This window comes from Rattus norvegicus, chromosome 1 (genome assembly GCF_036323735.1).
Source record: "Rattus norvegicus strain BN/NHsdMcwi chromosome 1, GRCr8, whole genome shotgun sequence".
NCBI classification, from domain to species: domain Eukaryota; kingdom Metazoa; phylum Chordata; class Mammalia; order Rodentia; family Muridae; genus Rattus; species Rattus norvegicus.
This window is the reverse complement of record NC_086019.1, coordinates 142,939,837-142,965,242: the sequence shown is the minus strand read 5'-3', so window position 1 is coordinate 142,965,242 and position 25,406 is coordinate 142,939,837. Positions and strand designations below refer to the sequence as shown.

Below are 25,406 nucleotides of genomic sequence, written 5' to 3'. Positions count from 1 at the left end.
CGGTTGGATAGCGCCCTGGGCGCGTGGGCGGCACCAGGGTCAGTGTTGCGCGTCCGCCCCGCCCAATGTCCCAGTCTTATAAGCGTCGCCCTGTCCTCGGAGCCCAGGGTACTGAGCGACCGGCAGTGCAGAGCATGGCCTGGAACACCAACCTCCGGGGGCGGCTGCCCATCACCTGCCTGATCCTGCAGGTGACCATGGTGGTTCTCTTCGGCGTGTTCGTGCGCTACGACATCCAGGCTGATGCTCACTGGTGGTTGGAGAAGAAGCGCAAGAACATCTCCAGCGATGTGGAGAACGAATTTTACTATCGCTATCCGAGTAAGTCCTATGACCAGCAGGCTCTCCTGAAGAGTCTCCAGATGGTCCTTAGCTAGTTGGGCGGTTCCCTGACTGGGCTCCTCGTTAGGTCTGTCTCTGGTCCCAGGGTAGGGTCTGCACCGGGGATCACCTGCCTCAGCCAGTCACTGGAGAAGTGGTCAGAGGTGCTCACACTTTGAAAGTCTGGCAGAGGCATTCATCTGAAACAAATGGGCTGTCTTTGTTATTGTTTGGTTAGTTGAGTTTGTTTTGTTTTGAAACTTTGATCTCTCTCTCTCCCAGCCATCAGATGCCTCTTGTGTCCCTAGTGTGTGACTGGTGTCCCTGGTGACTGGTATGTGAGACCACAGGTCCCATACAGAGGTGGTGTTGGGCCACAAGGTCCCAGGATTTGGACAACGCTCCCTTTCCCTGGGATTTTCTGCATCCATGGTGCTTTGACTAAGAATGTGGCTGTAGGGGTTGGAGAGATGGCTCAACAGTTAGGAGCACTGGCTACTTTTCCAGAAGACCAGGGCTTGATTCCAAGCACTTACGTGGTTGCTCACAACTATCTATAAATCCAGCTCCAGGGAATCTGATGACCTCTTCTACCCACCCTGGGCACCAGGCACACACATGTGGTGCACTGTCACACATTCAGGCAAACACTTAGACATGTTTTAAAAAGGAAACGAAGATTATGACACTGAAATGGCAAACCTCTTTTCTATCGTAGCTTTGCTGTTTTGGGGTGTGTAGTTTCAGGCTGATATCAACCAAAATGGACCCTAAATTCTTTCTCTACGGAGTGATGGTGGGATCCACCCCACAGGAGGGGTGTGAGACACGGTGCAGGGAGTAATACTCACTTTATAACATAGCAGTCAATCACAAGAGCACTAAATACAGGCACCTTAAGACTGGGCATCTCTGAGAGCTTACAAGTAGCCCAAGGTCACTCGAGGTAGTCTAACCTTGGACTCCCAGCCCAGGACTCTGCCAATGTCCTTGTGCTTTCTGAGTTTCTGCTCTATCTGCTAGCAGCCAATGACAATTCCTCTAGTCATTGGTGCTCATGTGGTGATGGGCCAATGGCTTTGAGGGAACCCTGAAGGTTTTCTTTCCGACAGCTGCCTATGTCAATCTTTGCTCCCCCAGTAGCTTGTATGCAGGGCATTCTCTTCTTCTGGAGATAAAGGGGCCCGATTCAGGGCTGTATGCTTCAAACAAGGTCTGTAGCTTCAGAATCCACACCGAAAACCCACTCTTCATGCTGCCAAACTTTCCTCTTCTGGGTGAGGGATTGGCAAGCAAACGGGGAAGCAGGCAAGCTTAGATTCGTCCCTGACGTCTCCAGCTGTTTTGCTCACATCTGGGCACCAGAGCCAGCCCTGCAGGAGAGGGCAAGGCTTCTGTGAGTGTTTGCAGCTCTTTTCTCTTGTCCTGGTAGATCGTCATCAAGACCCCACAATGGAAAGCTACAGAACCTCACGTCCCTCAGGAAGGGACATAGCCTTCTCCAAGTCCTATCCTGTCCCTCCACCCTCAGCCACCTGTCTTCTTTCCCTTCGATCATTAGCAGTTATCGACATGACCAAGAGATGCTGGCAGCAATGAGTCAGGACCAAGGCATAAAACCTGGCTGTCCCAGTGTGTTAGGGTTTCCGATCACTCTGGCCAGGAGTGCTGATGCTGGTGCTCTGAACAGGCAGGCAGTCTCTGACAGTGGGAAGCACTGGTTGCTGTAGAGGGAGCGGGGCAGCCAAGGGATCTCTGAAAGGGAAGCCTGGGAAGTGGGGTCAGAGGCTCAGAACGGCCTAAGAGAAGGGTTCTAGGAGAGAAGGAAAAGCATGCTCTCTTCTCTGAGAGCCCTAACTAACAAGGATGCCTTCCAGTTGCCCTTGTCACTAACTCCTAGAGATCTGGGGCAGCGTTTGCATGGAAGCAAGGAGTGGGAGGTAACCTCGGGCCTCAGCGTTCCTTGGCAAGGACAGGAAGTACTGTGGTGCCAGAGTGCCTCCAGCCAAGCATGGGTCTCTCCTTGATCATCACTACCATTCCTAAGGGGAGGCATTGCTATTCCCCATGCCCATTTCACAGATGAGAAAACTAAACCCATGCACCAGACGTGTCTCACACAGGTCACTCAATAGGAAACAGGAGCCCAGGAAGCCATTCTGGGGTCTGAGCCCATCCTCCCGGGTGACTCCCTGACCCCACTACCCATCATCCTTCACCTCTCTCCAGTACTACTCTTTGAGTTCCCTTGATCATGGTGTCTGTAGTTAGGAGCTAAGCAAAGAGCATGAAGCTTCCCAGTGAGATGGGTCTCCAGGCCCTGGTTTCTGCACAATCAGTTAATTCCCAAGGGTGGGGGACAGGGCAGGCCCCTGTGGTACTTCCAGTTCTTGGCTTGCAGCCTTGAGCACCTATGCAGGTTGAATTGTGGGGCCTCATTCCTATCAAAGGGACTAGTGGAGCCTGCTGGGCATCGCTGGTGTCCAGAGCAGGCCAGCACAAGGACTGAAGAGGGCCTAAAATCAGCATCCCTGACCACAGCCCCTCATAGACAACAGACACAGAGCTAGCTCGGGACGTGCCCTGATGCCCTTGGAGAACTGCACTGCCAGAGCAGCTGCTGGGTGCAAAGCCTCCTTCTAGCTGGGGTAGCAGCCTCAGCAACCAGGGGCTCTGGCTGCAGAAGCTCGCCCAAGGAGGGCCACCAAGTCCTGACACTAGAAGCTACCCGGGGACACCAAGAGAGGGTACAGACATGCTTTAGGAGAGGGTCTGGAGCAGAGAATGCTCATATTTCAAACAACTAAGGGTCTGTTTCCTGAGGCCCGAGCCTCCAGCGTGACCTGGTCCTCTGGGGCTCGTACCTCAGACTCAGCTCCATCCTATCGGGATAGGTTTAACCAGAACAAGTGGCAAGAACAGCTTGGTAGTGAGCCTTGCGGTGAAATATCTGGGTCAGATCTATCATTCAATGCCCTAACCCATAGCCTCAGTCTGCCCCTCTGTAGAGTGGGGCTATGCTGTATAGAGTGTCTAAGAGGATTCAACGTTTTTTTTTAGGATGTGGCTTCTTAATAAATACTGTCATGGGGCTCCAAGAAGGGAGACAATGCACTGTGGTGTTTACATGGAGGCCCAGCCTCTGGCTAGAGATGTGGCCGAGAAGCACGTCCCTGGGACTAGTTAGAACCATTGGTTTATGCTCCTTTGTGCTTAGCTGCTGCGTTCTGCCTGCCTGCTGTCCGGCAGGAAATGTCTCCCTTTCATTTTACAGTGGAAGAAAGTGTGGATTAGGGGCCCCAGTGCTGTGGCACAGGTCGCTGTCCCTAGCACAGCTGGCAGGGATGACGCCAAACCCTCCCTCCTACCGCACAGTCTTCTGCTTTCTGGAGTTGACTGTGGCACTGTTGCCCCATCAAGACACTTTGCAGTGCTGATGGAGGGAGAAGTAGACAGCTGCCAACGGATGTCTAAGAAAGCAAGCAAGGGGTAGGTGGGATGGCTCAATAAATAAAAGCATTTGGGGCACAGGCCCAAGAACTTGAGTTTGATTCCCGTAACCCACGGCAGAAAGAGAGAACCAACTTCCAAATGCTGTCCTGACCTCGGCACTTACACACAATCACCACCTTCATTGTTATTGTCATTGTCATCATCATCCTACAAAACAAGAGAGGCTTGGCTGCTGCCCTCAAGGCACTGGAAAGGAAGAGAGGTCTAGTCCTTCCGGGCACCACTGCTGATAGGTGGGGATAGGGGCTTCAGCGAATCACCCGAATGGGAAACTTTACTATGAATTTTGGTTGAACACCTTCTGCCTGGGGAAGGGGGCACCACACAGAAAGGACGGAGGGATGGGGGTGGGGAGTACTGGGGTTCTCATCTGAGGAGTTACAGAGGAGCAGAAGTGTCTGGGAGGAGAATGGAAACAGCTATGTAGTAGCGCCCTCTGGTGGATTTTAACATGGTTAGCCAACAGTGTGCAGAGATGCCTTATTAGACCTTGGGGAAAAGTCGCCCCAAACTGGGAAGAAGGGCAGAGGGCCAATTGACACTTACCTGTAGCAAGTCACCTGCACCTGACCACTCTTGACAGAGAAAAAGAAAAAGACCTGCCCATATATGAGCAACAGCCTGTGCCTGGACTTTGATGGGGTTCCCTCATTAAAAGCGCCCACAGGGGTTTGGGGATTTAGCTCAGTGGTAGAGCGCTTGCCTAGGAAGCGCAAGGCCCTGGGTTCGGTCCCCAGTTCCGGAAAAAAAAGAAAAGGAAAAAAAAAAGCGCCCACAGAACCTCCTGGGCTAGCCCTCTGTAGAGCTGAGAGGACATGCCTTTGGAGACGCCACACAGACCAAATTTCCACATAGTTACCACCTGAACCTTCAGCTAGCACTGAACCTTAAGAAACAGATTTGATGAATGGCTGGTTTCACTGCTAACTCAGGACCAACTTGGAAGAGGAAGAGGAAGGGAATGTGCCCATGGAAGGGAAGTTACTAAATCTCTAGAGAAGCACAGAGGAGGCCAGGTCACTCAAGGTGAGAGGGGGCAGATGGGGCAGAAGGACAGAAAAAGCCAGGATTCCTCATGCCTGGGACACAGGGAGACTAAAGGCAGCCTCAGGGTGTGTAGTGTGCCCTGGTGCCCTTCTCCTCCTCCTTGTCTGCATGGCTCCTCTGTGACATTGGGATCTGGATCCCCTTCTTGAAAGGCCTGGGTGCTGACAGGACATTTTCTCCTGGAGTTCCCCTTGCTCCAAGGCACACTCATACTTGGTCAGTTTCTCTCTTCATTTGCACACTCTGGCTTGAGGGCGGCCCGCCTCCTCTGTGGTTGGTTGGTTGTCTTAGGCTCGCCCAGCATGTAACCTTCCACAGCTTGCCTCTCCAGTCCCTCTGCTCTAGGTTTGTCACTGGCCCTGTCTGCATGCCACCGAGCTCTCCGCCCTGCTTGGAAGAGACTGTCATCTGACCATGCTGCCTCTCCTTCACAGAACTCTTCTAGTCTGTCATTCATCCATTCTTCCCAGAATAGCCACAAGATCTTGGGGCACATCATGTACATTCCCTCCATTTTCTCCACAACAGCTGGCAACTTGAGAAGGCGTGGCCCATGGTAAAGCATGGACTACCCATCCATACATTTAGAAACCCCAGCCAGGGTGTTTGCCCTGCTGAACTCAGCAGAAGAATAAGCCCGAAACCTTGAAGCAGATGCAGAGCACCATCCTGTCAGCTTTCCTGAATCCATTTGTGCTCCGACCCTTTGATAGGCTGGGAGGCCTGTTATTTCTGTTCAGCTCCTGCTGGCCCAGAGGCCTGTGTGGCCAAGGCTTGGGCCTTAGGGAAGCCTGGGATACGGTGGTAGGGGGGAGAGAGAGAGAGAGATTAGGACAGAAAGGAGAGGTCAAGGTTGATGCAGCAAAGATGCTGTTCACCATTCCCTCGTCAGACTGCGGGGCTCTAGGGCCTGCCAGCCCTGTGTGTGAGTGTTAGAAAGAGAGGGACCTCAGGCCTGCCGCACTGTAAAATTGCCCTGATGCTCTTTGACTGTGCCCAGCTAACTACAAGATAAAAGTAGTGAGGATTATACTGTTTTGTTTTGTTTTTTTAACACAAACACAATGTAATTTGCATGTGTGGGAGTGAGGCAGGTTGACTCATATAGTTATGTGTCAGTGGCATGCATGATGTCTGCAGAGGCCCAGGGTGCAGACCCCTGGAAGAGCAGCCAGTGAGCTGCGCTCTTTTTTGGGGGCGGGGTATTGAGATAGGTTTTCTCCAGGTCGTACTGGATGTTCTGGAACTTTGTAGACCAGGCCAGCCTCAATCTCAAGAGATCCCCCTGCCTCTGCCTCCCATGTGCTGGGATCAAAGGCACGTATCACCAAAGGTTTATTTGGTGGGGGAGGAAATGGGGATGCTTCAAGACAGGGTTTCTTTTTTTTTTTTTTTTTTTTTGGTTCTTTTTTTTCGGAGCTGGGGACCGAACCCAGGGCCTTGCGCTTCCTAGGCAAGCGCTCTACCACTGAGCTAAATCCCCAACCCCCAAGACAGGGTTTCTATGTGTAACCCTGCTGTCCTGAAACTCACGCTGTAGACCAGGCTAGCCTCAAACTCCGAGATCCGCCTGCCTCTGCCTCATGCATGTGCTGGGACTACATGTGCCACCACAGCCCTGTTATGCTATACTCTTGCAAATATCATGGAGGCCCCACCTTGGCACTCTCCTAGGTGCTAAGAATACCCTGGTGCCCACATGGTCCATGTTCCTAGAGCTGTATAGTCTAGTGGGTTAGACAAACAAGTAAGCATACAACTTCGAGTTGTAACGGAACTGGGAAGGACATGAGGGACCATGAGGGGACACCTGGCCTTAAAGTAGGAGGGTGCTCACAGCTGGGTCAGCCCTCGGGAGGCAGAAGCAGGTAGATCTCTGTGTTGAGTTCCATGACAGCCAGAGCTACCACTGAGACCTTGTTCAAAAAAAAAAAAAAGGTATGTGGTCAGCAGGCTTCTCCGTGGGGGGAGGGGAGGCGTTGGGCTGAGATTTGCAGGGAGACCTTTAGATAAAGGGAGCACCACCATAGCAATGCCCCTGGAGGGGGACTGAGAAGGAAAGGGGGGGTGAGTGCAGCAGGCACATAGAAGGGAGGGTGGAAACACAGACAATGTAAAGAAGTGGGGTGGCCTTGTGGCTGCCCATAGCTGCCTGGTCTTTCTCTTTTTTAATTTTTTCTTTGGCAATAATTTCAAATTTACAATAGAAAGAACACAGAGAGACAACGGTAGGCTGTGTCCACGTTAACTCGGTGCAGGCATTGTTCTTTCTGTCTCCAGTTACACACATACGCGCGCACACACACACACACACACACACACACACACACGCGTGCGCACACACACACGCACACACCCATACACCCATACACCCATACACACATACACACACGCACACATTTTACCCCATGAATCACTTGGAGGGTCAGTTACATCCCTCATCGCCTGCCTCCCTTGGACACTCCAGCATATTTCCTAAGAAGGGGAGTACTCGCTTCCATAACATCAGTATTCAACTTCGTACGTGCATATGGGTGAGGTACCGTAATGCACCCAATTCTCTCAGCTGACACAATAACCTTTTGGCTCTTCCCTGTATACTCTCCTCCAAACCCAGTGCAGAGGCAGGTTTATCCAATTGGCATGGCTTTTGATCTGGAACATTAAAAAACAAACAAACAAACAAACAAAAAACTTTTCTTCAACAATTTTCAAGAGTACAGCTTAAGCACTATTGCTCTGTTTTGCTTTTGAGACAAGGTCTCATGCAGCACAAGCTGGCCTCAGATCTGCAATGCTCCTGTCCCAGTCTCTCAAGTGCTGGGCTAGCAGGCAAGTGCCATTGAGCCCTGCCTCAGTCTCAACCCCTTTAACAACAGGCTCCTGGTTTTGTCTCCAATTCTTTCATTATTAACTTTGGCCCTGCCATCTCAGGGAGAGCACCCTATGGGGGATATTAGGTGATACATCCTTTATAGGCTGTCCCATCTGGAGGCACACACTGCCCTTCTGCCATAGAAGGCCATGTTAATTTTTATTCCCCCAGTCAATATGCAACCTAATTTTTCCTCTGTGCAATTACAGTTGTTTGTTCCTCCCTTGAGGCCAATGAGTCATTCATTGGCAGGATCTTTAAAAATGATGCAAAAGGCCCTGCTCTCATTGGAATTTCCCTCCGTGTTTAGCATCGCTCACTGAGCCGGTGAGAAGGCGATGGCTTTTCTGATCCTAACAGATCATAGGCAGGACCCTCAGCGAGCTACTGCGGGCAAGAGTCCTCTTTGCTCTCTGTCATGTTTACATATTTATTGCCAGTGTGGACCCGTGAATCCCTGTATCTAAATGATTGTACCTTATTATGAGAAACCATTATTTTGCTGCTTAAATTGCCCAGATGAGGCCAGTGGGAGCCCTGCCGTCTGTTTCTCTGTGTCCCATGCCGTCCACAGTTCCTTTGTGTCTTATAGCTAGTTCTATCAGGTTTCACTTGTCTGGGTTTTTTTTTTCTGTTCGTTTGTTTTTTGTTTTTATATTTATCTTATTTATTTATTATATATAAGTACACTGTCACAGTCTTCAGACACACCAGAAGAGGGCATCAGATCCCATTACAGATGGTTGCGAGTCACCATGTGTTGTTGGGAATTGAACTCAGGACCTCTGGAAAAGCAGTCAGTGCTCTTAACCACTGAGCCACCTCTCCAGGGCGTGCCCCCTTTATTTATTTATTTATTTATTTATTTATTTATTTATTTATTTATTTATAAAAAAGACAGGGTCTCACTATGTAGCTCTGGCTGTTCTGGAACTCACACTGTAGACCCAGCTGGCCCCGAACCTACAGAGATCTATGTGCCTCTGCCTCCTGAGTGATGGGATTAAAGGCGTGTGCCAGGATACTCAAGTTTTCACTTGTCAAAGCTCTTTGCCTTCTCTTGTTCTTCTTGGGCTCTAAGAGCAAGCAATGTTAGTGCTGGGAGAGCCCATCCCAAATCTTCTACCCTAGCCCCTTAGTTTTTATTAGAAACCTGAGCTCACAGAGGGAGGCGACTCACCAGGGTCACTATGAGTTAGAAGTCTAGTCAGACTTGGAAATATAATCAATGCTTTAATAATAATAAATACAAAACAGCTATCCAGTAGGATCTCCTGTTGTGGGCACACATACACATCTGTATTTAACCTCTGCAACATCTGTGAGGTGGTGTTAGACAAGGTGTTGAGGCCCAACTCTGTTTGGTATCAGCCATCCATCCAGAAGATGAAACACTGATGTTCCAGTTTTTCCCACTGCCTAGTTGGACGAAGTGGATTTGGTGGAGGTGGGAGTATGGGTGGACATGAGTAGCTATGTGGGCAACCACGATTGACTTGTCAAGGCCACGCTTACTCAGATAAGCATTGATTCTTCTCCTCCGTGGAAAAGGTTACTGTGGAGAAGGCAAGACTACATTGTCCATCCATGTGCACCAGCAGTGCCATCTGGATGAAGGGTGGTACAAGAAAACTGTCATCTCCCAAGGGTATTCTCAGGCATCTTGATTCTACAACCCCGTAGTCTAATCTGGAGACCCACCTCAAGGTCCCCCTCCCCAGATGGAGGTCGTGGCCGTTTTTTTGTTACTGCCACCCAGCTATAGTCTGGTTGTAGGAAAGAGGGAAGCAGGGAGTCAGGACTCCAGGTTCTGTCACCTAGAAACATAGGAGCCGCCCTGGGCTGCGCTGTAATGGACCTTCTCTGAAGCAGAGACATCTTCAACTGCACTCTCCCGGCAGGCTTCGAGGATGTACACGCCATGGTCTTCGTGGGCTTCGGCTTCCTCATGACCTTCCTGCAGCGCTATGGGTTCAGCGCTGTAGGCTTCAACTTCCTGCTGGCAGCTTTCGGCATCCAGTGGGCGCTGCTCATGCAGGGATGGTTCCATTTCTTTGAAGAAGGCCACATTCTCCTGAGCGTCGAGAAGTGAGCCCTGGGAGCAATCAAGGGGAGGGCGGGTTGGACTGGGCGGGGCCCAGGGCGGGGTCTGGTAGTGGTGGGGCGGTCCCTGGAGGGGGCGGTGCAGGACTGGGCGCAGCTCAGGAGCTGCGAGCGGGACCAACCTGATGAGGCGAGCCCAGGGTGGGCGTGGCTCAGGCTGGGGCGGGGCCTGTGGTAATAGAGACCGCTCTATGGTTGGGTGGGCAAGAAAAACTGAGTAAGGCTCAGAAAGCGTGGCCTAGTGGCATGGTAGTGGTGGTGCAGTGAGAGAAAGGGATGGGAGAGAAAGGAAAGGAATTGGGCGGGGAGAGGGGGAGTGATGGAGACAGGGATGGGCTCGGAGGGTTTGAAACAAGGTGACTTGTCCTTTAGGACACCTTGTTCTGGTGATGGACACCTGTAGTTGTTTATGCTCCACGCACGCTGTTTTTCTCAACAACTCTCCAGGATGGAAGTTTTAGTATTATCGAGGTACTGTGGGAGAATCTCTCTCCCAGGATAATCTTTTCTACAGAAGAGGAAGGGCCCAATCCCTTCTTCACAGCTCTGAGACAATACGACCTTAGGAACTCAGGAGGCAGGGCCAGTCATCAGTATCAGAAGGCTCCTTGCTGGGAGGACACAGCAATGGAGAATTCAACCAAATAGAGCCCTTGTCTCCTTGCGCTCTGCCTCTTTGGGGCAGAATGAGCACTGAAAAAAGCTGGAAGACTGGTGTGTGTAGGTGGTGATGGTGGTGGTGGTGGTGGTGGTGGTGGTGGTGGTGGTGGTGGCAGCGGTTCCCAGTTGAAGCCTCTGGACTGGCTTCAGGTCCCAGGGTGAGGCACCAACCTCTTCTCACACCCCCAGCCTTCTAAGTAACATCTGCTATAACTTCCCAGTTTGATGACTGTCACCAGCCCCTTCCCACCAGGTCCCTCACTCTCCTCTGAGCCTCCCCAACCCACCACAACACCAATAACAGGTGGAAAATAAATCTCCCCAAACCAGCTTGTCAACAACCAACAGGCAAAGCTGTTCTATCACACTATGGTCCCTGGAATCTCAGCTGGTGATGCTGCTTGGCACCAAAGAGTGGACGGAGTCTCCCAGGTGGAGCCAAGTTTTAGGATAAGGCAGACTCTTCCCTGTGTGAGTTCAGATGGCCTTCCAATTAAGCACATATAAGGGAAGTTTGGTTAAAGGTGGGGAAAGCTCCTTGTTTGAGAAAGCCATCAGTGGCACTGAAAATTCCTCAGTCTGCTCAAGTCCACAGAGGTAGGAGCAAATTGCTATGAAATGACTTGCAAAGGGCTCTGCTGTTATTAGTTACTGTTGCTGTGATAAAACACCATGACCAGGGGGCTGGAGATGACTCGGTGGTTAAGAGCACTGACTGCTCTTCCAGAGGTCCTGAGTTCAATTCCCAGCAACCACATGGTGGCTCACAACCATCTGTCATGGGATCCGATACCCTCTTCTGGTGTCTGAAGACAGTGACAATGTACCACATACATGAAATAAATAAATCTTTAAAAAAAAGGGGGGGGGGCTGGTGACATGGCTCAGTGGTTAAGAGCACTGGCTGCTCTTCCTGAGTTCAATTCCCAGAAACCACATGGTGGCTCACGACCATCTGTCATGGGATCCGATGCCCTCTTCAGGCAAGTGGATGTATAAGCAGCAGAGCACTCGCACATTAAATAAATAAAAATTAAAAAAATAAATATTAAAAAAACCCACCATGACCAAAAGCAACCCATTGGAGGAAGGCGTGTATTTGAGATTTGGTTTCTAGGAACCCATCATGACAGAGAGGCACGACAGCAGACGAGCTTAGCACCAGGGTCAGGAAACAGAGATCACAGCATCAACTGCAAGCATCCAAATAGGGTGAAGACTAAATACACTCAAAGCCTGCCCCATCTTTCTCCACCAGTGAACTCTCTTCCTCCGTTAGGCCACACCCCCTAACACCACCACAGGACTGAGAGCCAGCTGTTAAAGTAAATGGGTGGGGGTGGGGGCATTTCTCACTCAGACCACCACATTTGCTGTCACAAGTAGAGTCCCAGCCACGTGTTATCAGTCAGGTGTTTGAAAAGTAAAACGTGTGTAAAACAGCAGTCACTCAAACCAGTTAATGACACACAAAAGAAACAGGCAAGACCATCAAATAAAACCTGTGGCTTGCATATCTCCCTGAAGTTCAAATGGCACCAGAGTAAAAATGCACCCGTTATATATCTGATTCACCTCTGTGGTAGAATGGCTATGGCACATGGAAAAGGATACCATTAAAAAAATTTTTTTAAAGGAGTGGTTAGAGACTCTGAGTTAGCAAGTTTGAGGTGAACTACTTATTCAGCAAACTGGTGATAAATAGAATCTGAGTAAATTGGCTTTGTGAAATTAGATTCCAGCTACTGGCTTGGAGTCAATGTCTGGAGTCCAAGGCTGGGGTGAACATGTCCCCAGACCTCACCGTGTAGCCAGGGATGAGTATCTATATCTGACATCTGCCCAGTCTCTGCCACTCTGGGACAGTTTTCCTCTGTGGGCTCTCAGGCCTTCCCGAGACCCCTAAAGTGGGTCTCCGGGGTGTTAATGCATACAAGCCCAGGCTTTCTCTCTATCCCTGGTCTTCCCTGAGCCTTCCCATCATAGCTGTGAGATGCAGACAATGAGAGCACCCCCATTCTGTACTTGGGGGGATGGCTCAAGAGGGCATGTGACTAGCATTCAGTAGCCCATCACCCTTCCAGCCAGACCCTGTGGACACAGTGATGAACAAGGCTAACAGCAGAGGGACATTCTGTAAAGATCCTCAGGGGAGGTCCTTTCCTCATTCCACAAACTGGCCCTCAATTAAATCAACTCACTTCCATTCTGTGTTTAACATGCACCTCTGAACATGAGGAGGATCCCTCTACGTTCGACAGCCTTGAAGAAGCAGCCCCTCTTTCCTAATGCCCACCCTACTGACAGGTTCCTTCTGGTGACCCACACAGGAAGTCTGCTTGAGAATGCAGGCTAGCTGGCCTTGCTGCTGGCTGGAGACAGTAATCCAGGCAAAGCAGGGGATGGACAGAAGCAGGCTATCCTGCAGGTGGAAGTTTGGTGTGGCTGCAGCAGATGTCCACCTCTCTGTGATCTCTCTGTTCTGCTCAGAATCAAGAGGAACCTGTTTGCCTCCTTTGCTCTTGACCTTTCTATGAGCCTTCCTTCTGTCCCTTCCTTCTGTCCCAGTGCCAATATAGATTTGTACTTCCAGTGAGAAGGTCCTTCTGTCTCTTCTGGGGACACTGACCCTTTCTGGTGGGTAAAATGACAGGAAGGACCGTCTAAGTAGCCAAACCCCAGAAGGTCATGCATGGTGGTAGGGACAGGTGAGTGGACAGAGCACTCAGGGTCCAGAGCCAAGGTCACATTGGTTGAACTGAAAGGCTTTTGGCAAGCAAAGGTAGTAAGAGGAAATTCTGGGAAAGGGCAGGCAGAAGACAGAGGGCAGGGTTGCACCCCCAGTACAGGGTTTGTTCAACAACACTGGCTGGACCACTTGGTTTCTTGAGCACAATCTGCCCACCAGGCACAGGACTGTCAAGGGAAGCATGGCTCCCACTGCCACTGTGCTGGGCACTATGCATGAGTGGCTCTACCTATGGTGAGCTCATTAGCACAGACAGTGAAATCGAGGCTCAGGAGGGTTAAGCCACCAGCCACTGTCCACAGAGGACCAAAGGCTTGGCGTGTCCTTTCTGGTTATAGCCGCAGCTCCTCCCTGGTCTGTCTGTCTACAGCCTCATCCAAGCCGACTTCTGTGTGGCATCTACCTGTGTGGCCTTTGGGGCAGTTCTAGGCAAGATCAGCCCAATGCAACTGCTCATTATGACCTTCTTCCAAGTGACTCTCTTCACAGTGAATGAGTTCATCCTCCTGAACCTGATAGAGGTGAGCAGAGCTCAGGAGGAGGGGGAGGGGGGAGAGACAGAGAGATAAAGGTATGGTTATGCACACCCTAACAAGTCATTAAGCTTCCTGCATCATGGCTTCTTCATCTACAACGTAGGAATCAGGATGCCTCCCAAGGGAAATCATTGTGTACCCAACATATCTGCCCAGCGTCTGGGCAGAACAGACTTTCTTTAAGTCATCTCCACACTTGACTCTGTTCTCCTTGAAGCCAGGCCTGTCTCCACCGAAGTCAGAGCAGGCTTTTCACCAGGCAGAGAAGACCGCGCCCTTGATTAAAGATGGCCAGTAGTTCTCATTTCACTCAGAGTAAAATCTCACTTGGCCGAAGGCTCTGCAGATGCTGGCCCAGCCTTCCCTTCCCTCAGAGCTCAGGCTCTGCTCTGTCACCACTGCATGTACCTTATGTCTCCCATTGCATGGGACATGATCCTGTCAAGGCCTTACCCTTACTGTCCTCTCAGCCTGGAGTAGACATCTTTATTTTCATGATCCACGTTTCCGTTTGAATGTCACTCAGAGAGATCCTGCTGGCCCTATTGTCCCTTCTTGGCCCTAGCTCTCAAATTGCTGCCTCACGTAGCTCTTACATGGCTTTTCTGTATTCTTCATAGCACTTGGGAACCTTGTTGATAAGGGTAGGATGTATGCCTGGAAGCTTTCGGACCTCGAACCTGGTCAATGTATCACACATACTCAGATTTCAGAGTCTGCTTCTCGGCTGAGCTACGCTGCAGGCTATAGGGAGAAGGGAGCATGCTGGGCTGAGACAGCAGGTTACAATTCAGAGAGGAGTCCAAACACAGGGCACTGAGCATCTCCAGAACTAGGCAACCCAGCAGAGAGCGCCACAATTAGCCTTATTGTTGAGGGGCTTCCCATAGACAGGCACTTAAAGCCAGGAGCCCACCAGGAGAGCTAACCAAGCCAAGGGAAGGACAAGTGAGAGGGGCCAAGGCATTTTGTTGTCTGGCCAGTGGCCTGGGTACAGGGATCCCTACCTCTCTCTGCTCAATCGATTGCTGTGGGAAGGAAGCAGCTTAGTTAGGGGTTCTGTCGCTGTGATGAAACACCGTGCCTATAAGGAATGCAGGGGGAGGAAAATGTTTGTTTTGCTTACACGGAATTCCACCTGACAAGCCATTATCTAAGGAAGTCCTGGAGGCAGGAGCTGAAGTAGAGGCCATGGAGGAGTTCTGCTTACTGGCTTACTTCTCATGGCTAGCTTCTTATGCAACTCAGAATCCCTACCCAAGGTCAGCACCACTCCCAGTGAGCTGGGCCCTCCCACATCAAGAAAATGACCTACAGAGTCGCCTATTAGATCAATTAGATGAAAGTATTTTCTCAGCTGAAGGTCCCTCTTCCCAGATGACTCTAGCTTATGTCAAATTGACAAAGCAAACACACACACACACACACACACACACACACACACACACACACACACACACACAGGGGTTGGGGGGAGGGAGGGTACATGACACTGGTGGTGGGGAATAGGTCAGGGAGCTAGGCTCTGTTCTGAAGAGTCAGACAGAGCAAAGCATGTGTGCCTGTGTGTGGTGTGGACATGTGTGCCTATGTGTCCTGTGGGCAGTAGTATTATGAGGAAGGAGGGAGAAAGGGTGCCTGGCCCTGACAGGCCCCTTGCACTCCAGGCAAAGGATGCAGGGGGCTCTATGACCATCCACACATTTGGCGCCTACTTTGGGCTCACAGTGACCTGGATCCTCTACCGAAAAAACCTGGAGCAGAGCAAGCAGAGGCAGAGTTCAGTGTACCATTCGGACCTTTTCGCCATGATTGGTGAGAACTAAGAGCTGTCATGTTGGTGAGGGCAGCCATGATGGGTGAGATGTTGCACGTTGGTGAGGGCCACTGTAGAGGGTCCCCACATTGGAGAGGGCTGTCACCCGTAGGTGGGAGCTGCTATGACTGGTCAGAACTGCTATGACGGGTAAGGACAGCTATGACTAGTTGAAAGATTGCTGTCATGAGTGAGAGAAGAGCACCTGTCATGATGGGCGAGGACCACTATAAACCGAAGGTCCGCCCTGATGGGTGAGGGCTGTCATGATCACCCCTGAGCTCCACAGAATCAGTGGGTGACTGCTGGTTCTTGGGGAGGAAGGGCAGAGTGGAGGAGCCTGTAGATACTTCTAGAGTCCTAGGTGTCCAATGTTCTCCCTCATGGAGTGGCAAGAAGTTGGTGGTCATACATCCTATACGTTCCCTAGACTTCCCCAAAGCAGACAGAGTGGATGCCAGGAACTGGCCCACTTGGTCCCTGTACTGGGTCAAGGTTTGCATTCCAACTCCTTATGCCCCTTCATTTTAGAGAACATGTGAAGTCATTCAGTCCCAGCCTTTCTTTCCATCACCCCGTAGACTGAGAGGGGAGAGACTCTCCACCATGATACTATAAGAATAGGGACCATGTAACCAGCCCTAGTGGTGAGGGGAGACAGTGGGCCTTTGTAAAGTAGTATGGGAGGCCAACTGGAGCTAGGTGAGTTAGGCCAGGGGGCGGGGCTTCTAGGAGGAGCACCAGTGAGAGGAATGCCAAGAGGTAAGGAGCAGGTAGAGTTCTCTGGAGCTGAAAGGCAGTGCCACTTTTCCGGGTTGTATGAGCCTGGCCTAACACCTCTCTCCTGGCCCCTGGTCTGTGCATATTTTCTGACCCAGGTACCCTCTTCCTGTGGATATACTGGCCTAGCTTCAACTCAGCCAGTTCCTTCCACGGAGACACCCAACACCGAGCAGCCCTCAACACCTACCTCTCCTTGGCAGCTAGTGTGCTAACCACAGTGGCAGTGTCCAGTGTCATACACAAGAAGGGCAAGTTGGATATGGTGAGCAGCAGCCTTTGAGGGGAGGTATTCTTCCTACCGCTATGCCCTTCTCACACCTCACGGTGACAGGCAGCTTCTAGACTGGCACACCCAAACCTGGATGCTCAGAGTGGGCCGTCCCTGCCAAATGTTCTTGTCCTTCCTACACCCAGTGGAAATGCTACTAGCCAGTGCCAGCTGAGTGTCACATCAGACCTACCTAGCAGAGTTGCCGGTGGGCGGCAGGGGTGGGGGGGGGTGGCTGCCTGTCCCCTCTGTCAGGTCTTCATCCTCCTGACACCACTGGCCTTCTTGGGCTTTATAAAGCTTTCCCAGCCCACACGCTTAGAGGAGCCAGCAGCACAGCACCTGCCACAACTGACGAAGAAAATTGGTAGCAGCTGGACATACATGAGGCCCACACATACCTTCTGTAGACATAGTGTGCACTCAGATATGCCGTTGGCCCCCAGGTAGACATGGAGAAAAGGAGAGTGTGCAGATGGGTTTTAGGGCCCATGGGTATGCAGCAGCACACTGACTCATGGACACAGAACATGTCCAGGCCTGCTGGAGGTTGTAGGTGGTTCACTTGCAAAGCTGGGACCAAGGCTAACCCCTGGGACCTCGGCCTGCACCCGTCTTGCTGAATCTGAGTTGTTCCCAGCTTCCAACTTTGCACAGTGTGTGAGCATGGGCCATGCTCTTGGAATGGAACTGAGAGTTTGCATACGTTGCCTACCCTGTCCAGGTGCACATCCAGAACGCCACACTTGCAGGTGGGGTGGGTGTGGGCACAGCCGCGGAGATGATGCTCACACCTTACGGCGCCCTCATCGTGGGTTTCTTCTGTGGCATCCTCTCCACCCTAGGATTTGCCTACCTATCGGTGAGGACCCTGGGGTTAGTGCTGGGGATAGTGTGGGGGGAGGGGGGAAGGGGGGAGGGTTATGTTCCTGATAATAGGGAGGCACAGTGGGAGGGGGTGAGGCCTAGGGAGCCCTGTGTCTTTTGATGGCCTTCCCATGCCCCTGTCACAGCCACAGCCTGAGCAGTGCCATCCTCCCCGCTCCCCTTAGCCATTCCTGGAGTCCCGTCTTCGAATCCAGGACACGTGTGGCATTCACAACCTGCACGGCATCCCTGGCATCATAGGTGGCATTGTGGGTGCTGTGACAGCGGCCTACTCCTCCCCTGACGTGTATGGAGAGCCGGGGTAAGTGTGGTGGAAGTGCGAGGGTGGTTTTCCCGCCTTCCTTCTCTTCCCTCCCCCCCCCCCCCCCCCCCCCCCCGATCTGGGGACCGAACCCAGGGCCTTACACTTGCTAGGCAAGCGCTCTACCACTGAGCTAAATCCCCAACCCCCCTCCTTCCTTCTCTATTCCTTCTTCCTCCTCTTCGTTTTCCACTCCAGACCTTTCTCCCCACCGTCAGACCCACCACAAGATGCCAGGAAGGAACAATCTGGCCAGAAAGGCCTAGGATTTCAGGAGCACATCTGTTAGGTTGCAATAATCATGGCCTCCATGGGGCCCTCACTTGCTTCCTGTCTGTACCCCAGGATAGTCCATTCCTTTGGCTTCGGGGGTTACAAGGCGGACTGGACCAAGAGAATGCAGGGCAGGTCCCAGATATTTGGCCTCCTCCTGAGCTTGGCCATGGCCCTGGTGGGAGGCATCATTGTGGGTAAGTGAGAGCGGCTAGACCAGAAAAGGCGTGGGTCTTGGTGGGAGACTAACTGGGGGACCCAAGAGCATGTTTTAAGGGTGGGATTGGGAAGAGGGGGTCCAGCTGAGGGGGAAAGTTGGGGTAAGCGAAACGTGTTTTCTTACTGCTGTGCCCTCCCATCTCTTTAGGATTCATTTTGAAATTGCCCTTCTGGGGGCAAGCCTCGGATGAAAACTGCTTCGAGGACGCCATCTACTGGGAGGTAAGCTCTAGAGACCTGTCTCTCTGCACACCGGCAGCTGCACACTCCTACCTGGTCCTTACCTATGACATCCATGTAGGGCACGGTGTCTCCAGTAAATCGAAGACACTTTCCCCGCTGGACCCCAGCGGGGCTTTGAACACTTTTCTTTCTACACGGTCTGGGAGTGGAGTCACAGCAGCAGCCTGCCTTGGGGCTTGAGTTTCTGGAGGCTCAACCAGCTGTATTCTAGTGAACTCCCAAAGTCTATCCCCGCCCTAGCAGCCTGAGTGTCACCTTGTAATCCTAGCCTAGGGAGAAGGCTGAGGCAAGAGGATCAGAAGTTCATTCTTAGACACACAGTGAGTTTGGCATGATATACGCAGCCCTATCCAGAAAAAAAAAAAAAAAAAAAAGTCGTCCTACCCAGAAGTATTAACAACCTTCTGAGTGGCTCTGATGGAGGCCCCGTCTGAGAACCTCTCTGATAGGCTGTGGCTCTTTACCCTTCCTGGCATCTGAGAGTCACCTGGGAAGCCTCTAGGGCAGTGGTTCTCAACCTGTGGGTGTGGGTCACAAGTCCTTGGGGGGGTCAAATGACCCCTTGACAGGGGTCCCATATCAGATATCCTCCGTATCAGATAGTTACATTATGACTCATAGCAGTAGCAAAATTACCTTTATGAAGTAGCAACAAAAATAATTTTATGACTGGGGGTCACCACGGTTATGAGGAACAGTATTAAAGGGTCACACTGCACTAGGAAGGCTGAGGACCGCTGTGCCAGAGCTTCTCAGAACTTCCACCCGGCAGCTTGGGTTCCATGGGTCTGCTGGTGCAGGGCGTGGCTGGGGGAATATTTTGTAAAGCTTCTCAGGTGATTCTGAGATTCATCTTTGTGAGAGAATCAGTGTGGTGTCCAACCCCAGACTCCATAACGATTACCTTAAAAATTGCCACTTGAGGGGCTGGAGAGATGGCTCAGAGGTTAAGAGCACTGACTGCTCTTCCAGAGGTCCTGAGTTCAATTCCCAGCAACCACATGGTGGCTCACAACCATCTATAATCAGGTCTGGTGCCCTCTTCTGGCCTGCAGGTGTACATGCAGGCAGAAAGCTGTATGATGTATACATAATAAATAAATAAATGTTTAAAAAAAATTGCCACTTGATGCTTGCCAATGGGGCTTCCTTGAGAAGGGCTGGGAACCTACAGATGAACAAGCTCCCAGAGAATTCTGCCCCAGCAGCAGAATTCCACCACATTCCATCACTTTTAGTCAGTGCAAAACCCAACCTGAGAGGTGTTCTAGGAAATAAAATACCAGAATACAGCAGAACTCTCTCACGTGCAGTTTCTCTATATTTCTATATGTCTGTCTGTCTGTCTCCCTCTGTGTCTGTGTGTCTCACTCATTCACTTTTCTCTTTCTCACTGTTTCATCATGTGTGCACACAAGTGTGTGTATGTGGGCACACACATGCCACAGCACATATGTGGAAGTCAAAAGGGATCTGTAGAAGTCAGTTCTCTCCCACCATGTAGGTACCAGGAATTGACAGCAAATGACTTTACCCACTGGACCATCTGTTGGCCTAGAACTCATTTAAAAAAAAAAAAGCCTAATTTAGGTCTCCTGTGGTATCAGGATCTCTTTCCCATAATCCACTATTGCAGGTGTTTACCTGATGCTTTCATTATGAGAGGGAGGGAGAGAGAGGGGGGGGAGGGAGACAGACAGACAGACAGACAGACAGACAGACATACATAGAAAATCAAAGGATGATTTGTGGCAGTCAGCTCTCTCCTTCCATCATACAGGTTCTGGGGATGAAACTCAGGTCACCAGCCCTTTACCCACCAAGCCGTCTCACTGGCCCTAATCTGCTTATTTTAAATTACAAAATTGCTAAAAGCTCATTACAAAAACTCTGGAATTAGAGAAACCTTTCTAGAAATATAATTACAGGAATGAAGAGTGTAGTTCAGTGGTAGAGCACAAGTCACAAAGCATAGGGTTTAATCTCACAATACACACACACACTCACAGAACACACACACACACTCACAGATACAGACACACACACACAGACAGACACACAGACACAGACACACACTCATACACAGAGACACTCACACACAGAGATACACACTCACACACATGGACACAAAGCACACACTCACATACTCTCACACACAGACACACACACTCACAGACACAGACACACACACTCACAGACACAGACACACACTCACACACATACACACACGCCCTCCTTGAAGCACCAATAATACTTTGTTTCCTCTTGTTCTTTTTTCTGTGTAGGTTTTCCATCCACAGTTGGGATTTGATTATTCTTTTATTTTTCTTTCTCTCTTCCTATCTGGCATACAGAGTGCCCTGTACTATTACATTTCTTTTTTTTTTTTTCTTTTTTTCGGAGCTGGGGACCGAACCCAGGGCCTTGCGCTTGGTAGGCAAGCGCTCTCTCTACCACTGAGCTAAATCCCCAACCCCGTACTATTACATTTCAAATAGACTTTTCTTTCTTGAGCATGACTGCTTTCATCTTACCTTTAAAGTCTGCAGAAACATAATTTGAGACACTACAATTAGAAACACGTGGACATAATACTAAGACCCAAAATCTCCAAGAATAAGAGTTGCCTCTATCTACCTATCTACTTATCTACCATCTATCCATCCATCTATCTATCTATCTATCTATCTATCTATCTATCTATCTATCTATCTATCATCTGTCTATCATCTACCTATCTATTATCTATCATATATCTATCATCTACCTATCTATCTACCTATCTATTATCTATCTATAATCTATCTATCTATCATCTACCTATCTACCTATTATCTATCTATCTATCTATCTATCTATCTATCTATCATCTATCCATCATCTATCTATCATCTATCAATCATCTATCTATCATCTATCAATCATCTATTTATCTATCATCTATCAAGCATCTATCTATCTCTCTATCTATCTATCATCTATTTATCATCTAGCTATCATGTATCATCACTACCTGCCTGTCTATACTCATCCACCTTCTTATGTGTATGGGTCTGAGTGTATATCCATGCTTGCCCACATGGATATATATGTACCTGAGTACATCCATCTATCCTCTATCTCTCTCTGCCTATTCCTTTGAAGCAGGATCTCTCCCTGAACCTGGAGCTCAAAGTTTCGCGGCTAGGCTGCAGGCCAGCAAGGCCTAGTGGTCCTCCTGTCTCTGCTCCTCTTGGAGCCGGGGTCACTGGCCTGTGGCAGACACCTGGCTTCTTACATGGTGCTGGGGCTGAACTCTAATTCCTCATGACTATATGGCAAGCAACCTTTGACTACTGACATCCTTCCAGCCCATCCTGATTCGTTCTGACCTTTGTAATCAGTGCCAAGTCCATACCTTCTCCCAGTTACACACCTCAGCAGTACTACATTAGGGGGGATATCTAAATTGCTGGACGTGAAAGCCGTCCCTTCACCCCTGGGTTGTGAGAGGGCTTCTCAGAGAAAGGAGGTTCAACAGCTGTGAGGTGGGCTGAGCTGCCTCCCACATGCTTCACCTCCCAGATCCATTTCCAGTCTTCGCATTCCCTTGTTGTATTTTTGGATGTGGCTGAAGTTCTGACGTGCCATACTGCTCATCTTTCAAACATGGGCGCCTCCTCCCTGAACCTTCAAACTGCTTATCTGAGTCCAGAATGCAATCTGAACTCTTGTGTCATCCTGTGCTTATCCAGCTGCTGTTCTTACGGCAAGAACCCTGTTTGGTTCTTGCTGTGCCCCAGCATCCCGGGCAGTGTCAATCATGACAGCACCAAGGGTGAAGGGCAAGCTATGAGAAAAGTTCACACCATGCGGTCTCCAAGATGCCCACAAGGTGGCACTCGCCACACAGTATTTGCAACCTTTGGCTCGCCCCAACACTAATCCAGTATTCCACTAGACATCCTGGACCCTGGAAGTAGCGCTCTCTCTCTCTCTCTCTCTCTCTCTCTCTCTCTCTCTCTCTCTCTCTCTCTCTCTCTCTCCCCACAGGTTCCTGAAGAGGTGAACACTGTCTACATTCCTGAGGACCTCGCTCACAAACATTCTACCTCTCTGGTACCCGCAATACCTTTGGTACTTTCAACCCCTTCAGCATCCATAGTTCCTCCAGTCCCTCCGACACCTCCAGCATCCTTAGCAACAGTAACTTCATCATCCTTGGTACACTGAACTCCCAGGGCAGGTGAGAAGCAGGTAAGCCTGGCCTGTGGGGATGGTGATCTGCTTCTCTTAACAGAGGCCCAGGTCTCAAAGCCAGATGCCACAGCTAGGAAATAAACAACAAGCATGAAGAAATGATGGTGTGAGCTGAGGTGGACCGGGCAGGCTAGACTGGAGGAATATATAGAAAGAGACCCAGGGACACACTTGGCTTTGTGAGTGCTGCTGCTTGACTTGGAGAGTCTCTTCGGCTTAGAGATCAAGCTTCAGTCTCCTTATCTATAATCTGGCTTTACTTGGTTAGATCAGGCTAGACCTTCCCTCCTCCTCCCCCTCTGTAGCACACAAAATATTGATGGGGTGCTGTAATATCTATCCAAACCTTGAGAAACTCCAGGAAGCAAGGTAGTCGTTTACCTCTTGTTCATATCCTGGGCTAGCCTGGGACTAAGTATCCCCCTGCCTAAGCCGAGTGCTGGGATTAGAGATGGGTACCGCCACGACCATCCCCATCCCCCTTCAAAGACAGGACCTCAGATATCCCAGACTGGGTTTGAATTCACTAAGTAGCTGAGGATGCCCTTGAACTACTAATCATCCTGTCTTACCTCCCAAGTGCTGGAAGGTGTGTACCACTAAACCCAGTTTATAAAATGCTGGTCTTCCAATTCAGGCCTCTGCATGCATGCTAGGCAAGCATTCTACCAACCAAACTACATCCCAGCCCCCCTTCTTTCTTTTTAAAAGATGAAGACACTAAGGGACAGCATCTTCAAGCCACATGGCTACCAAGTGAGGGGAAGGGGGCCTTTCAAGGTCATTGCCATTGATCATATAAGCTTTTGACACCCTCAGAGACCACAGCTTGTAGTAGCTGGGTCTAGGGGGAAAGGTAGGAGAGAGGGGTTTTAGGGAGGACCAAAGCCAGACTGTGGCCATTGATGCTGGTGCTCACCTCATCCAGAAAAGGTGTTGGGAGGCTGCGCAGCACCGTGGTAGGGACTCTGCAGCCGCCCTCCCTCTCTCCCTACAGGCTCCACAGATTGTCACCATGCTCTGGAACGAGCTGGGGCTGACTTCGCTGGGAACTCTGGAGCAGGGCAGCTGAAAGGCCCACTGGCCTGACTCTAGCACCTCCCTCAGCTCCTTCATCCCAGGGGGCTCGCCTGAGAATGGAGGAGATTCCTGACAAAGTGAGCTCCAAGCCAGGGTCAGCTGTAGAAGGTCTGCCCCTGCCTGGGGTCATGATGCTCATATCCTGTGAAAAGCACCATGAAGAGAGGCTGAGGTTGGGGGTGGGATGGGGGTGTGGAGCGGGAGGGCTTGGTCCCCTGGGTTACCCCTCTTTGGACTCTTCCAGCCTCTGCCTGTTCCCCAACAATACTTCCCATGTTCCCAAGATCACTCTATTTTGTGTTGTCGATGCTCTTTGTAGACTGGGAGTGAATGTTCTGGTACAACCCCGGTGAGATATAGACAGACTCAGAGGACTCGGCCTCCTGCCTAGCCCTGACCCTTGCCCAAAGGGTCACTCTCTCTACAAGAAAGTCCATCCAACCAGGGAGGCCCAGGAGCTCAGCCCTAGACTGCATCCCCCCCTCCCGCCCCCAAGCACCGCTCTTTCCATAGGGTCCACACTGGTGAGAAAGCCACCCGTGTACTAGCTTGCTCTGAGTACATTCCAGCAGGCTGGGAGGAAGGAGGGAGCGTTCCCCTCCCAGTTGACTTTCACTAATCCTCCCCTTCCTCTGCCAGTCCAGTCCCATTCCTACTGTACCATGGGGAACGGTTAGGTCCTTAAATTTCCAGGTGTGGGATGGACAGGTAAACTATGACAGGGCTGTTTGGAGAGGCAGCGTGTGACTAGGTGGTGACCTGGTGGGGTTCTGAAAGATAACTAGGAGTTACCAGAAGCAGAACAAAGGGATAGTACAGGTAAACTAGCGGACAGGAATCGGGATAAGGAGTTTGCCTTTAGCTAGCTGAAGGCAGGGAAAAGTGTTCAGGTTAGAGAACAAGGAAACCAAGATCTTTTATGGAGCAAGGTTCGTGGGAAGGAAGGGGTAAAGAGAGGAAGGGAATGGTCTCTCCTGCCTCCTGACTCCGCTCTCCCCGCCTCCCTGGCCATTCACACACACACACATACACGGGCACGCACGCACACTCAGGGCTTCGTTCCTCTTTGCAGAGCAGGGAGAGGGGGAGGAGAGAAGGAGGAAGCTGAAGTGCCACCTATTCATGTTCCGCGATGTAACACCCCTTATTTTCCATGCTGGGTAAAGACAAAAACCCTTTACAACCTGTTTCTGGAACTTGTCAGCAGCTGCCAAGAGGAGCATGTTAATTAAACGTCGGCAAAGATGGAAGCCGGAGGCCCCGGCTCTAATTGGACAGTTTGCTTCACCGGATTGAAAAACATTGTGACAAAGGAGGAGGTGCGCGGCGGCTCGGCAGGGGGACAGGGTGGCGGGGGAGGGGGCGGCGGCTTTGATTCCAGCTGATCAGCCCGGCCCCTCCCCCACGGCCGCGCGGTTCCGCCCAGCGGGTCCCTGCAGGGCCAGGGCGGGGTGCAGGGGCGGGGTGTGGGTGGGGCGCAGGTGGTGAGGTA

The 25,406-nt window shown here is 50.8% G+C and overlaps 1 protein-coding gene across 2 annotated transcripts; it reads left to right on the top strand.

Annotated features, from left to right (window-relative positions):
• Positions 1-24,197, top strand: Rhcg (Rh family, C glycoprotein). 2 transcript variants are annotated; one of them, XM_039105631.2, is made up of 11 exons: positions 1-321; positions 9,658-9,844; positions 13,639-13,789; positions 15,472-15,619; positions 16,499-16,665; positions 17,396-17,533; positions 17,724-17,860; positions 18,206-18,330; positions 18,501-18,574; positions 22,628-22,820; positions 23,832-24,197. In XM_039105631.2, exons 1-10 carry the CDS (start codon positions 66-68, stop codon positions 22,805-22,807), a joined length of 1,563 nt encoding a protein of 520 aa, XP_038961559.1. In that variant the 5' UTR covers positions 1-65; the 3' UTR covers positions 22,808-22,820; positions 23,832-24,197.
• The last annotated feature ends 1,209 nt before the right edge of the window (positions 24,198-25,406 follow it).